Raw genomic sequence first — 16119 nt, forward strand, 5'->3', positions numbered from 1 at the left:
CAAGAATGCTTCCAGGAATGATTAGCTTCAGTTATGAGGGTAGATTGGAGAGGTTTGGACTGTTCTCCTTGAAGAGAAGAAGGCTGAGAGGGGATTTGATAGAGGTGTTCAAAATCATGAAGGGCTGGAGAGAGTAGATAGAGAGAAATTGTTCCCGTTCGTAAAAGGATCAAGAAAGGGAGGGCACAGATTTAAAGTGATTTACAAAAGGAAAAGGTTTGGTGCGAGATTGAATAAAGTTCTCAAGTGTCTAATGATGGCTTTATTATTTCAGAAGAAACCTCATTGCTAAACACATATTCACTACCTGTAACTTTCTTTAATGCCTTCTGAAAACAAACCATGGAATCCATTGTGCCACTTAAGATTTTCTAACCACTTGGAGCTGTCAATCAAATGGTAATGACAGGCACCCAACTGTGCTAATGAAAGATTGTGAAATACATCATGTAACACTAAACCTGTATTAATACCCCAAAGGCTTTAGTCAACAGAGAGTGAAACAACAAACACTGATATTATTTCATACTGTGGACTCCTTTGGTTTAATTTAAAGGACAGGAGTGTTAAAGTCCTTTACAGCTTGACAGCACCCATTGACAGCTCTCGTTGACAGCTCATGTTGGTAGTTCTCTTAATAGTTCTCTTGACAGCTATCTTGACCATTCTAATGAGATTTATCCCCCCATGCCCATGCATCTTCATAACCTTGATGCCAGTTTAGTGCCAACACATGTGAACCCATAACTCCAATCACTACCCTTTACCCAATTAGTTTATGCACAGTCATGTCTACTTTTAACAATCCCAAAGGGCACCATTCCACTGCCAAAGGGCAACTTACCTTTCCCAAAGGATGGCTGACATCTCAAAAGCAGTCCAAGGATCATATTGAACCCTACATCTCAAAAAAGATATCCTACCTCTCCAAAGAGCTCCGGCAGCTTTACACATGCTGCTACCAATCCTAAAGTGTGCGTGTGTCATGTATTATATCTAACACTCACCAAATTCAGACCTGACTGAGGTAGTTGCACTTTTACATCCATAGCTACCTCCGTGAAGCATGGATGTTTGAATTAGAACCCCCTCTGCTGAAATGGTGGGGCCTGGGTTCTGGGGTAGGACCTCTGGATCTGGCCCTTCACAGCCACTTTCACTAGCACGGAGAACCTCTCTATCTGCATAAAACTTCAGGCTTTAAATGAAATGAAGGCTTTAGAGCTTTATTTGACTTAATCTCAGCATGGGTCTTGAGGTCAATGCATGGTGGGATACTGGATGAGTTGGAATGGAGGGTTTAAGGGTAAAGGGCAGTGATTGGGGGTATGGGTTTACATGTGTTGGCACTAAACTGGCATCATGGTTATGAAGATGTGTGGGCATAAGAGCATAGATTGGCATGAGGGTTCAGGGTAGGTGGGTGGTGGGCATGAGGCAGCATGGGCGAGATATGGGGAGTGTGTGGGGCTGTGAAGGGTTGAGGCTGGATGGCTGTGTTTTCTAAAACTTGTATTACTTTTTTTAACATCTGGGCCAAAGTTCCAGGTTACCGAGGTGGGTCTTTTACACATCCCACCTCCACACCTGTTTCTGGGGATGGGGTGGGAGGACAATTGTCATTTATAATTCCTGATTTAAATCACTTCCCATAGATTAGCATTCAAACAGGAATCGTATAGTTCAGGTCAAACACAAATACATCATAGACATGAAACAGAGTAATGCACTCCACTCCAGACTAAATGTGAGTAACAACAAAGGAGATGCGTTAGTCGATATATGATACGCCCTATCTAGTACACATTAGGCTTCAGATTTGCTGCACCATGATGCGTCAGCAGTTACAGTTCTGTGAGGCAGAATATGTGCTACTCTTGCACATTATTGGTAAATTTCTTTTTCATAAATCTACAAGCTTGCAAAACTGTAAAAAAAAGCCAAATTATAATTGTCAGTGAATAAAGCAACAATATAGCAGACTCTGAAGAAGCCCAATCTTTTCTAAATTATTTTCACTTTTTTTGATCTGTTTCTTTTTAGGGTCAATAAGAACGTACATAACGTAATGAGAATATCTGGGTCATGGAGGTAAATTACCGTTGGGATTCTCCTTACCTTTCTCAGCCTTAGAAAAGTGGCTTACAGATCATAAATATGTATTTTGGGGTTTCTGTAGCTCTTTTGAAGCCATGAAGGGTGAGCTCCTGTGGAAATTTACTTTTGTATAACTTCACAACATAGAACATAGAACATAGAAAATACAGCACAGAACAGGCCCTTCGGCCCACGATGTTGTGCCGAACCTTTGTCCTAGATTAATCATAGATTATCATTGAATTTACAGTGCAGAAGGAGGCCATTCGGCCCCCTGAGTCTGCACCGGCTCTTGGAAAGAGCCAAACTCAACACCTCCACCCAACACCAAGGGCAATTTTGGACACTAAGGGCAATTTATCATGGCCAATCCACCTACCCTGCACATCTTTGGACTGTGGGAGGAAACCGGAGCACCCGGAGGAAACCCACGCAGACACGGGGAGGACGTGCAGACTCCGCACAGACAGTGACCCAAGCCGGAATCGAACCTGGGACCCTGGAGCTGTGAAGCAATTGTGCTATCCACAATGCTACTGTGCTGCCCTTAAAAACAAATAAATCTACACTATATCATTTTACCGTAATCCATGTACCTATCCAATAGCTGCTTGAAGGTCCCTAATGTTTCCGATACAACTACTTCCACAGGCAGTGCATTCCATGCCCCCACTACTCTCTGGGTAAAGAACCTACCTCTGATATCCCTCCTATATCTTCCACCTTTCACCTTAAATTTATGTCCCCTTGTAATGGTTTGTTCCACCCGGGGAAAAATGTTGCCAGTCTTTCCCCTTTGAGAGATGACTGGGGGTGATTTAACATGGGGTCACCACACCTCAGGCGAGTGGCGAGGTGGAGAAGGCAGGGCCTTTGTGAACAACCTCAGCCGATATGGGAGTTGAACCCACGTTGTTGCCGTCGCTCCACATCACGATCCAGCCGCCGAGCCAACTGAATTAACCAATTTATTAATATGTTTGCTCTGAAGCCTCAATCTGTCTGAAAAGTCTGAAATTGTATTCTTTGCAAAACTGTCGGCTGGAAGAGGTTACCAGTCACAGCCTTACCTTTAATTCTAAGATGCCACAATTGAGCACGTGGCATGGATTATCTCTCGTGGGCATCAGTCTGATTCTCTCAATGCATTGGACGTGTCTCTCATCTTAAGATGTAAGATTGGGGGTAATGTTTAACCAGTTCCCCCATTCAAAGGGAACAGCCAGGGAGGCTAATCTGTGCAATGCCTCACAGAACTGTAACTGCTGACGCATCATGGTGCAGCAAATCTGAAGCTAGATAGGGCGGATCATATATCGAGTAACGCATCTCCTTTGTTGTTACTCACATTTAGTCTGGAGTGGAGAGTATACTGTTTCGTATTGTATTTGTGTCTGACCTGTTCCCCCTCACTCATTTAAAAAAAACTTAGAATTTTGCCCCTCCTGTATTGCCAAATCCCTGGAAATGAACGTGTTGGAATCCTAAAAACCAGACACCAAGATGCTCGCACCTATTTTGCCAAAACCCAAAATTAGCCCTGTCCAACCAAACCGAAATCCTCCCCGTTCTCTCCTCTCTTCCACAACATCAATTTCACATGGCATCGCCACAAGGTAAATGTTGCTGCTGAAATGCAAAGTGAGGTGCCAACCTGGTGCAGTTACAACAAAGGCTTACATGCAGATTAAACAGCAGAAGCAACCTCATGGCGCCAAGGACCCGGGTTCAATCCTCCGCATCACTGTCCATGTGGAGTTTGCACATTCCCCCCCGTGTCTTCATGGGTCTCACCCCCACAACCCAAATATGTGCAGGTTAGGTGGATTGGTCTCGCTAAATTGCCCCTTAAAAAAAACATTTTAAAAAACAGCGGAAGCAGCATGTGATAAACAGAATCAAGTTATCTCACAACCAATCAAAGCACTTCAGTCCTGCCACATCCAGTCTTGAATGGCAATGGACTTGAGCAACTAACAGGTGGAGGAGGCTCCACAAATATCCCCACCCTTCATAATGGGGCACCCAGTGCAATAGAGAAGGCTGAAGCATTTGCAACCACTTTCAGGCAGGAGTGCCGGGTTAATAACTTGCATAACAATAACCTACTCTCTAATGCTTTATTTTGGTTCTTCCGGCGCCACTTGGCTCTTTACACCTTTGGTCTAATTGTGGACGATAGAGCTGAACACAAGAAGGGTGGTGGAAATGACTGCCCTTGATATCAAGACAACATTTAACCAAGTGTGGCATTATGTAACCTCAGCACAATTGAAGTCATTGGGAATCGGAGGAAACTCTCCACTGGTTGGAGTCATTGCTAGCACAAAGGAATATGGTTGTTGGAAGCCAATTATCTCATCCTTAGAAAATTGCTGCATGTATTCCCCAGGGTAGTATCCTTGGCTTAACCATTCCAAACCGTTTCATCAATGATTGTCCCTCCTTCATCAGAGCAAAAGTTGGGGACGTTTGCTGATGATCACACTATTTGCGACTCCTCAGATGCTCATGCAGTCCAAGTGCATTTGCAGTAAGACCTGAATGACATTGAGGTTTGAGCTAATAAGTGACGAACAACATTCATGCGGCACAAGTGCCAGTCAATGATCATCTTAAACAAGAGAATGTAAGGTTTTCCCCCCCATGACATTCAATGGCATTACCAGTGCTGGATCCCTCACCATCAACATTCTGGGAGTTACCATTAAACAGAAATGAAACTGGACCAACTACATAAATACTGTGTCTACAAAAGCAGGTCAAAAAGTTGGAATTATGTGGTGCATAAGTCGCCTCTTGACTCTCCAAAGCCTATCCATCATTTACAAAGCACAAATCAGGAGTTTGATGGAATACTCTCCACTTGGCTGATGAGTGCAGCTCCAAAATGCTCAAGAAGCATGGCACCAGCCAGGACATAGCAGCCCAATTGCTTGGCACCCCATTCATAAACATCCACTTTAGTTCATCCACTATTGATTCACAGTGGCAGCACTGTGTACCATTTACAAGATGCACTGCAGCAACTTGTCGAGCCTTCTTTGACAGCACCTTCCAAACTCGCAGCCTCGACCAACTCGGAGGACAAGGGTAGCAGACACACGGAATGCCACCACTTTCAAGTTCCCCTCCAAGTCACACACCATCATGACTTGGAACTATATCACCATTCTTCCGTTGTCACAGGTCAAAAACCTGCACCTCCCAACACTCAAGTTTTCCAATACCTTATGGATTGTAACAGTTCGAGAAGATGGCTCATCACCACCTTCACAAGGGCAATTAGGGATCAGCAACAAATATTGGCATTGCCACCGAAGCTCACATGCTGCAAAGATTTAAAAAGCTATGTACAATAGATGAGAAATAATCTGATGAAAAATGTGTCTGGGAAATTTGAGAGGGAAAGGAAAAATGTGTTTAAATTTGCTGAGGTTTTCTATTGATTGGAGTAAGACTTGGAATTTTAATGGTGGTAAACTATTCTGCATGGCAGAGCAGGAAATGGGTGTCGTCTCTTTTTGTGGTCCATGCCATTGTAATTAATATTTTAAATGGCTGTGGCGTACATGGGAGACAGATGCCATCATGTGTTGGAGTGATGAAACCCGCTGTCCGCTGACATTGCAGTGGGCAAGGGTGGGCTACCAAAGAGTCTCCTGGACATACCGGGATGCTCTTCATCACAGACCATAACCTTTCTATGTCACTCCATTAACATAAGGCTTACTGAGAAGCCAAAGGTGGCACAGATGTTTTTCAAATTTAAAGTGCATTGTAAATATTTCACATTACATTGATTTCATGTTTGCATCATCATTATTTGTTTAGACTCGTTTTTTCTTTTATAATTTTAGAATACACAATTATTTTTTCCAATTAAGGGGCAATTTAGCGTGGCCAATCGAACTGCTCTGCACATCTTTGGGTCGTGTGGTGAGACCCATGCAGACACGGGAAGAATGTGCAAACTCCACACGGACTCGGTTTGTTCTCACTGGAACGAAGGAGGTTGAGGGGAGACCTGATAGAGGTCTACAAAATTATGAGGGGCATAGACAGAATGGATAGTCAGAGGCTTTTCCCCAGGGTAGAGAGGTCAATTACTAGGGGGCATAGGTTTAAGGTGAGAGGGGTAAGGTTTAGAGTAGATGTACGAGGCAAGTTTTTTACGCAGAGGGTAGTGGGTGCCTGGAACTCACTGCCGGAGGAGGTGGTGGAAGCAGGGACGATAGTGACATTTAAGGGGCATCTTGACAAATACATGAATAGGATGGGAATAGAGGGATATGGACCCAGGAAGTGTAGAAGATTGTAGTTTAGTCGGGCAGCATGGTCGGCACGGGCTTGGAGGGCCGAAGGGTCTGTTCCTGTGCTGTACATTTCTTTGTTCTTTGTTCTTTGGACAGTGACCCGGGGCCGGGATCGAACCCGGGTTCTCAGCACTGTGAGGCAGCAGTGCGAACCACTGCGCCTTCATGCCGCCCGATGTTTTGACCAGTGTTTTTTGAACTTTTTTTCCCGGGGAACCATTTTTACCAATCGGCCAACCTTCGCAACCCACGCCGACCGACGTTCGTGACCCACGCCAGCCAACCTTCGTGACTCACCATTTTGTCTTACCTTTAATGCGAGCGGTGAGCCTGCTTGGTCTTAATTTACTTGTTTGCTGACAAAATGGAGGATTCGCAATCATGCCTAATGTACCTGACCCAAAGCGTCAGCATGTGGCGCAAGTGACCTGCTCTCTGCCTCACTTCAGGCAGGAAGATTACAATGAATTGAAAAAAAAAAATCTTCTCCTGCGTAAGGGCGCTGACGTCAGGAGGAGGCGGTCCTTCTCGTGTGGTTCTGCACACGTGCACTGATGAGCGGGCATGCATGCGCAGGGCACCCGCATTTTTTTAATATGGTCGCGGCCGTCATTTTCATAGTCGCTCGCAGCCGGCATTGTTAAAAGCTGGCTGCTGCAGCTATGGCGCGTGAATTTACGTGAATGGGAATGCCGCGACGGACGGCTCCGCTACCCTCCCGACACCCACCCGTGGGTTGCGACCCCCAGTTTGAAAATGCCTGGTTTGGACTAGCTTAGGGAGAGAGAGCTAAATGTACCGGCACAGCTCATGTTTGGCCTGTGTTGATGGTTAGGGACATTTCTCTAATGGAAAGAAATTGTGTGTTTTTGCGTTCACTCTTTATTGAATGTTCATGTTAATGTCCAGTGTTGTACTCAACATTCTGTGTGACTTGGCTGAGCTTGCAGGCTCAGCTGAGCTCTTCTATACACTGTAAAATACATTGTCTGAGATCACTGCTGGCAGTGATACTGTAGCTGAACTCCAAGCATGTGAGGACTCTACCAGGCAACATCCTGAGATGGACCTACATGTGGACAGTGCTGACACTGTCCTTTAGGCCCCTCATTGTCTCACATTGACTGACTAGTCGGTCCCACACAATCTGGAAGACAAACACATCATTGCAGCTCCACCTGCTGTCTGGAGATTGAAATTTCGGCCCTCGCCTATTTCGGTCACCTGCACACCATATTTCCTGCTCTTGCAGGCTCCATAAAATCCACTCTCATTATTTTTGAGAATTTGGTTATCAAAACTGGATGTTAAAAATCATTGTTCAAAACAAAGTGCCATAAACTTCTTTTATCCTAGCTGTAGGATCATTAACCAGTTTCCTCAATTGGACCCATGCCCTCAGCTTTTCTGTCTTTTCAGACTGTTCAGTTTGGTAGCATTTTGGCTTGTTACCAGAGGTGGACCTGTGCCTTTGGGGCACCGTGCTCTCCCTCTTTGAGGGCCACCCCCAGGTACTTCCTGTTCCCCCTCAAATAATGTCAGATGCCACCCCCAATGACATCAATGCCCTTCTAATCCTGCCCAGTCTCAATCACATATTCAAGCCACAGAAATACAGAAGAATACACAAATCACGGATTAACTGCTTTAGTGCTTTTTAAACTTCTGAAACAAGGCTGTAATTGATTCATTGAAATCCACAATGCAAGTTCCAAAAAATCGACAAATCACTGCTTAACTGCTTTAGTGCCTTTTAACTGATTAAAACAAGGCTGTAATTGATTAATTGAAATCCAAGCCTATCTGTTGTCAGAATGATGGTAAAGATGCTTAATATTGTCTTGAGGTGAGCAGACATGGAACTGGCTGATGAGCAATGGGATGGAGAAATTAGCTGATGATATGACTGCAGCATAGCACAGGACAGAATGAACCACAAAAAGTCCAGTGCAGGAGAAAATATTCCCATGAAATCGAGTGTCCAGTCCAAGTATGACATCAGTGGCTTTGCTGGTGACTGTCTGTCAAAGACACCTGAAGGCCAGTATTGAAAGTGATGGGATGGTGGGTACTCACCAGTTTAACTGTCTGTATGTGACCACCAGCCATTATATCAGACCAGAATCATTCTCTGTTGAAGAACGGAATTTAGACTCAAGAACATGGTAGAGGGACAGATTATTTTAGATTTTCTTGCTTCATCAGTTGTTTGCAATCCATGTCAATTTACATGGCTTTTCTTCTGTACTTTGTCTTCACAAAATCATGAATAACATCATAGTAGATAAACACTCGCAAGGATGCATTTTCAATCGTCAGTATTGCTGAACTTGTCAAATGTTACTGACTCATCATATTTCACAGATAATCTATCATTCTTTTCAATACAGAGAAAAAATGTTCACCGGAAGCATTTGTGAGAGGTGTAGTTAAAAATATTTTCAGAATGATTTCCATATTTGGAAAGCTTGCCTGTAAACCATCTTGTGCAAGTCTGTGCAAAATAAGCTGGTGATCTCAAAGCACAGAACTCATCATTATTGATTAAATGAATTAAGTGTTGCACTTCATCTTCAAAATAATTTGTGTCTTGCCCTCCCGGAAGAATTCAATTAATTTCTTATTACAGTGGCTCTTAGCATTCTTATCCAAACTTTTGTCGAAAAGCATGGCAAAATAATTCAACAATTTTCTTCAGAGATTCACTTCTACTCTGCAATTGCACCATTATTTTGTCATAAATATTGACAGTCTCAATGATGATGTTCTCTTACCCTTTTAAAGTGATTTCATTGTCTCTTGTTTCATCAAAAATACCATCCTGTGTCTTGTACGCCTCTGGTCATCAGAGAGACCTGTACTCTTTGTTAATGTTAGCACCTGTGCTTTCACTGAGGTATCGTCATTTTGAACTTCCATGACAAAACTTCTAACTGAGGCTAACAATTGTGAAGCATTCAATAACGGTGTATCAACACTTTGCAGTGATTTGCTGATGGCATTAATTTTTGAAGTAAATGGTTCCATAAAATCGTAAAAACTGCAATATTATATTTTTCAAACTTCTCTGCTGAAGATTTTGCTTCAACTTTCACATGTGGTTTCTCTGAATTTAATGTGGACATGTCTGATAAACATTCCTTTATATCGACAAAGTTCAGTCTCAATGCCAAAAAAACATCTAAATGAGCAGACCACCCGGTGTCATAAATTCTTTTGACTGTCAAATGTTTTCCATGTGCCTGCTCCCAGCGTGATTGCAGCATATTCCACCGATTGCGTGGAAACCCCCAAAAATACAAGTTTTGAACAAAGTCAAAATATGTGCAGCTGCCTCACATGATTCAGCTGCTGCATTGCAGACTAAATTCAACGAATAACTGGGACATAGGATGAATAATGGTCAGGGGCTTGCATTGTTTAGTCTTGCTTGTAGACCTGAATCTTTTCCTGCCAGATTTGCAGCTTATTATCGAAGCTCTGTCCACGACAATTTTTGACATCCAAAACTGAATTTGCAATGATCTGCAAAAAAGTTGCCAGTATTACAATATCATGGGCTAGGGTATGGTCAATTCCAGCTCCACTTGACCTGGAGGCGCAACACAATTGAATTAACCAATAATTCTTCGAAAAATACCTGAAGTCTTTGGACCTTAGCTGCCCAATAATTACAGTCACCAGGTTGTAAATTTAAACACAATTACTTTTTATCAATAACAAGAACTATAGTGAAATATGCAGCAAATACAAGTGTTTAACCCAGGCCTTTCTGTTGCTTGCCATGTCAACTCACCGTCCTGTTCTCATGTCCACATATCCGTCCTTGGCCTGGTGCAATGTTCTAGTGACGCCCAGTGCAAACTGGAGGAAAAGCACCTCATCTTCTGACTTCTGGCACGTTAAAGCCTTCTGGACGTAACATTGAGTTCAACAACTTCAGGCTGTGAACTCTCTCCTCCACCTTCACCCCATTTTTATTTCTATCAATTTATTTTCAATTCTTCCATCAATCTGTTTTTCCCCCATCCCACCCCACTTGGGCCATCTGTTCCCTGTTCCTAGTTGCCCTTTGACACACTGCTTACCTTTGTTCTGCCATGAACACGGTCTGCTCACTTTATGTGCCACTATCAGCACCCTTCTTAGCCTGAATCACCCCCACATACATTCCTTTTGTCTTTCTGTCCACAACACCTTTGTCAATCTCCATCTATCGCTGGCCCTCTATCCAATCCCACTGCTCCAACTCCACCCCCACAACTGTATAAATCTGACCCTCTTTCCAGTTCTCTCTAGCTTTGACAAAGAGTCATCCAGACTTGGCTCCCTTCTCACTCCACAGATGCTGTCTGACCTGTTGAGTATGTCCAGTATTTTCTGTTTTTGTTTCAGATTCCAGCATTTGCAGTGGTTTGCTTTTATCTTACTGTTTAACTATTATCTAGTTCCTAACCTCCCACTTTAACTTTCCCCCACCTTCTATACACACACAAGACAGACAAATACAGAGGGGAGGAGGGGGGTGAAAACCATAAGTAACAAGATGGTTGTCTCTCGCACACTATCCTTCAAACCAGGCTTTCAGGTCGAGATTTCTGTATTCCAGTCTGTTATGGTTTTTACTGTAGACTCATTCAGCTCTTTACAGCTTCAGAAATACAGCAACTCCCAGCCTTTCTGGCGAGCGGGGGAGAGAGAAGAGTGAAAAAGCCCTTTCCTCTGAGTGTCCAGGATTCAAACTGAGCTCCTTGGATCTGTGAAAATTATTCCACTCAAGTAGGATCCAATATTCGCCACCAGCCAATCAATAAAACAGAGTACCACTCCATTTCTCGGATGCCAAAAGTCTGGGACTTGCTGTCCAAAGCTCCAAGCACCATATACTATGTTGCAACTTCTTGAATTCCTCCTTCTCTCTGCTGCTTGACTTAAACATACATGTCCAGTAAGCAGCCATGGACCAAAATGACAATAACTAAAATAAAGAAAGAGAAAAAAAGGGAATCCGCAGGAAGGACCGATACACCAGGCTCTAAGATATGTGGGATTGTCACTGGAGAAAACAGAGAAATCGCCCTACAACTTCACTATCATTGGTCATGTATCTTAAAATTAATGTTAATTGGTCTACATGACTCATATCTGGTGTTGAGTCAACTATTATGGAATAGTATTTGGCATCTTTTACTTCTTTAGTGAATTGGTTTCTGAGCTGCTCCTCACTATAGTGATTAAGTCATCGTAGGTTCTGTGCATTAAAAAGTTGGTCTTCACTGAGCCACAATATTGATAACTTTTCAAACGCTCTTTAAGAGACTCATCAGATTCACTGAGATTTTCAAGGCAGGCTAAAAAATTACGGCTTCGACATGACACTGATGACTCGTCATGTCCTTTAAAGGAAATCCCAAGGAAGGCAGCAATTTGACTGTGACAACGACACGTCTCAGCACTTTCCTCCAGTAAGAAAACTCCTTTTCAAACTGAGCCAATAACGCAGCGTCAATTTTCCAAATAATTTACATCTTTGACCAATGCACAAAGAGCCTTAATATGACTTTTGGAAATGTCATGATCAGCAATATCTCTTCCAACATTTCTCCAGTTAGAGTCCCCATCAACAAATGATTGTTTCCCTTTAATATGGTCAGGGATTAATTTGCAAACGTAGCAGCATATTGCCTCGAGGTTTCCAAAAAAATCAATCAATTTCTCCTTTCTGTCATGCCATTTCTCTTCACCCTCAGAAAATGGGACATCTAAACTGCTTTTGGCCTTGAACCTCAAACTTTTTTCTCAAATTTTCCATGTTGTCAATGTTCTCTAATCTATTTTTTTTTCAACAAAATATTCAATCATACCCAGTGGAACAGATTTTGGCCATAAGGCAATGTCTTCCGGGTAGTTTCTTCCCTCACTTCAGCAGCTGAAGAATGAGCTTGAGCAGTATCTTGTAGTTCCATTCCCATCATGCATTTCAGGAGATGTGTTGTCTCTGGAAACTGACAGGTCATAGTCATCGGGCAAGTCACCAACCCTTTTGGTGGATGTTGTTGTTGAGGATGAATGTGTAGTTTGGGCACTGCTCAGTATTTCAAACCTTATCTCACCTTCAACTTCCTGCATTTTAAATGCCAGATTCATGGTGACTCCTTATATTCACTGATCTGTCTTGATTTCAACAAATATGAGTTTTCCGAAAGAGCAGGCTTCTTTTTCCTCCTCAGCCCTGGCCTGAGGGCCGAGTCACCTCTGCAGCTGCTCCCCTCGACAACCTAAGCTCGCAGATGCCTTGGTACCTCACAGCCTGCCTGGCTGCTGCTAGCTGTCTGGCCTGACCTCTGCTCTTGCCCTATCCAGTTGCCCAGCCTTCTTCACTCTCAGCCCTGGCCACTGGTCTAGTTGCCGTGCTGCTCCCTGAAAACCATGCCGTGCCTGCCTAGCCCTCGCAGCTCCCGGCTGCTCACCTCCCGCCCGGGTGGTTTGGCCTCAAACCTTGACGACCGCTTGTGTTCATGGCTGGCTGCCTGGCTGCTGCTGACTTTATCTGGCTTGCCCTGGCCTGGCCTCTGATTTTTATTTCTTTCGTTGGTTGGTTGCCCACCCGCCTTTCCCTGGCCAGGAGGTCGAGAGTCATCTTGCTGCCATCCTCGATGGTTGTTGGCCAGCACCACCACCTCGGTCCTCGCTGAAGGCCTTGCGGGTTCGCACCCTGTTGTAAGGTCAGAGCTCTCACTTTTGCTGCCTTTCGACTGCCAGGCCCGAATGTCAGAAACCTGGCTTCTGCCTCACTAAAGAAAAGTTCAGAAACGTCACACCAGACAATCAGGAGATCCATCTGAACTACTCTCAAGTCTCTACCACCTCCCAATGTCTGGGACAGAGTTTTCCCACTCTAAGATTCTCCACCAATCAGAGCCCGATGTTGTTCTGCATTGCACGCTGATAGGCTCAAGAAATGAGAATGAGCCCATCAGCAAATTCAGAACTACCAGGCTCTGATTGGTACACTCTCAGCTATCTCTCAGCAAGGGCCCCCCACCATTGACCAGGGCCCATGATGTAGTGCTTTGTGTTTCATTGCAAGTCCGTCTCTGCTTGTTACCAAGTAAATGGGGCGGAATTCCCCATTCCCGAGGCTGTGCCGGCACCAATGAAGCATCCGCGGGTGATTCGCGATGGGAAAATCGGTGCGAACCTCTCACCAATTATGGTACTAGAACCTGCGCCGCGTGGAACACCTGCGGATTGTGCAGAAATCGGCCGGAGAATCGCCGGGTCCCGGGCCACCCATGCACAGCGCTGACCAGCTTCACCGGTCGCGCCGGAAAACATGGAGCCGGTGTGCTGGAACCCTAACCCCCCCCCCCCCACCCCAACCCCACAGCCCCCACCACTCCACCAAGTCCTAGCAGAAGCCGCCCCCCCCCCCCCCCCCACCTGCCCGGCCAGCGGCATGGATGCCTGGTGGGTGTGGTGGCGCTGGACACTTTCTCCAGCCTGCACGCCAAGTACCCGACCACTGGGACCACACATGGCCAGGGCTGTCGGGAACTCGGCCCATCGCGGGTGGGCTGGCTGGTGACCCGCCAACAGCCAGACGATGCCGATGTAGAGGGGGCAGAGTATCGTGAACAGGTGCCTGCCCCGAATCAGGCACCTGGAGCCATTCTGCGCCCAATCGCTGATCCCGATTTTGGCATCGGGCTATGCAGAATTCCGCCTATGGTCTTTTCTTGCACTTCACATTGGCTCAGAGTGAAACATTAATGGCAAAAAAAAGAGTATGAACAGGTTTTTCTGACCCTTCAGATAGTCTAGGTACGATTTGCTGACTATGTTTTTGACAGATAGAAGGCATTGTAGGTGGTTTGGAAACTGGATGGCATACATTAGATTTACATGGAGGGCACTTGGGGACACAAATCCCAGCTGACATCTCAACTTGTCAATTTAGAATGGGTGAGCTTCCCAGGGTTTGACTGCGTTTCTCTCTATAGGCCAATCAGAATGGAACAGCATGGATGGTGCTCTCCAATTTTCTAGACCAGTCCCATTAACTGAGGGAGGAGCTTTGAAAATGGGAGCACAGTAAAGGGAGTAGGAAGGAAAGAAAATGATCGTATTGCTGCAGTTTGGATCTAAAGCAAAATGTAATTTTGGGTTATTCACATTGCTTTCTTTGACACCAGGTTTAATTTTTTTAATTTGTAACATTTTCAAAATGTTTAAGTACTGGGACTGTATTCCTTTAATCAAAAGATTTAAAATCTCATTCTAAAAGTGACTTTAATTACTGCACTAAGAATAACCTACTTTTCTTGTCCCAGGTGATGTGGGTATGTAACTTGTGCCGAAAACAACAGGAAATCCTCACTAAATCAGGGGCCTGGTTCTACAGCCCGAACACACCGCAGGAGGCTGACCCAACTGAGGCCACAGTGGGAGTGCCCCACGGAAACGAAGAAGCGCCACAGGAAAAGAAAGCAAAACTCCAGGAGCATTCCCAATTCCAGGGTCCTTTACCCTCAGGGGACATTTCTACACCAGCGTCAGACAAAAACCGACCTCAAGGGCTCACGCGACAAGATTCAATCAAAAATGGTTCAGAGGTGAAGCAGCATTCAATGCAGACTGCCAGTGAATTAACCACAGAGAGGTATGAGATTTACATTAAAATTAAGAGTAACGTACATCCACGAGGTGTTCTGGAGAATATTTTCTATCGTTTCCCACTGGTAATTTGCAGCAGCGGGTAAAATGTTATATTTTGCCACCAGTCTCACCACAAGAGATCATACAAATTAAAGTGGCAGGTTATTTTGTATTCAAAGAGGTTATTTTCTGTCTGTAGGTTGCGCTGTGTTGCCAAAGGATGAACCAAAGCAAATTGTGTAGCGGCCTTTTTGTTACATTTTACCCCTTATCATTACAATGAATTTTTTTTCACAGTGAGCTCTTGTACGAATTCAGCCAATAATGTACTTGGAGATATCCTTGTCACATTTTTTTGTGTAATACCACGAGGGGAAAATCAGGATTCACGAACATGCCTCTTGGTGCAGTAAAAAATTCCCCTCTGAAAAGACCCTGATGATGTGTTTTGAATGTCACGGCTGGTGCAGGTTAGAAGCTTAAGTAAGTGTGAGTAATAATCATTTACACCAACATAGAAGAGAATCCAGCTGGACACTGTAAACGGGTGATGCAGTGAGAAATCTTCTAAACCGAAATATATTGCACCAGTCTGATGAATGCAATTATATATATCTGCACCATTTAAAAAAAATCTTCGCTCGAAATCTAATTTCAGTGCTGCCCCCCAGAGAAAGAGTAAATGGTCATTGCCGGTTTAGTACATTTTTGTTTCATTTCTGAAAGTAAGATAAACAATCATTCTGGAGGTAGCACAAGGAAAATGAATGAAATTGAGTGTTTTGACCTGTTTCACTTTTACCTGAATGTGTTACTTTTATGAAAAAATTAAGGCATCATTTACAAGTCGGTATTTAAAGTACTGGAGACTTGGCTCTCAAAGGTGTGACGTGATAAATGGCACCTTGCACATCTTTTACTTGGCGTTGCTTGCCTTATTTGAGTCTGGATTATCTATCTGTTCCTGGTCACGTGAATAAAGCACTATGAAAAGAAAGGACCAAATGCGGTTGTTATGGGCAATCCGTATCTCCTGCAGACAGTTCAT

General features: G+C 44.2%; 1 protein-coding gene across 28 annotated transcripts in view; it reads left to right on the forward strand.

The window, feature by feature from the left end:
• rims2a (regulating synaptic membrane exocytosis 2a) overlaps positions 1-16119 on the forward strand; it is a 1580193-nt gene that overhangs the window by 517111 nt on the left and 1046963 nt on the right. For all 28 annotated transcript variants that reach the window (XM_072467178.1, XM_072467182.1, XM_072467181.1 and 25 more), the window contains one exon: positions 14747-15075. In XM_072467178.1, coding sequence (XP_072323279.1) covers positions 14747-15075 — 329 coding nt within the window. The remainder of the gene's footprint in view (positions 1-14746; positions 15076-16119) is intronic.

Source organism: Scyliorhinus torazame, chromosome 11 (genome assembly GCF_047496885.1).
Source record: "Scyliorhinus torazame isolate Kashiwa2021f chromosome 11, sScyTor2.1, whole genome shotgun sequence".
In the NCBI taxonomy this organism is placed as follows: Eukaryota; Metazoa; Chordata; class Chondrichthyes; order Carcharhiniformes; family Scyliorhinidae; genus Scyliorhinus; species Scyliorhinus torazame.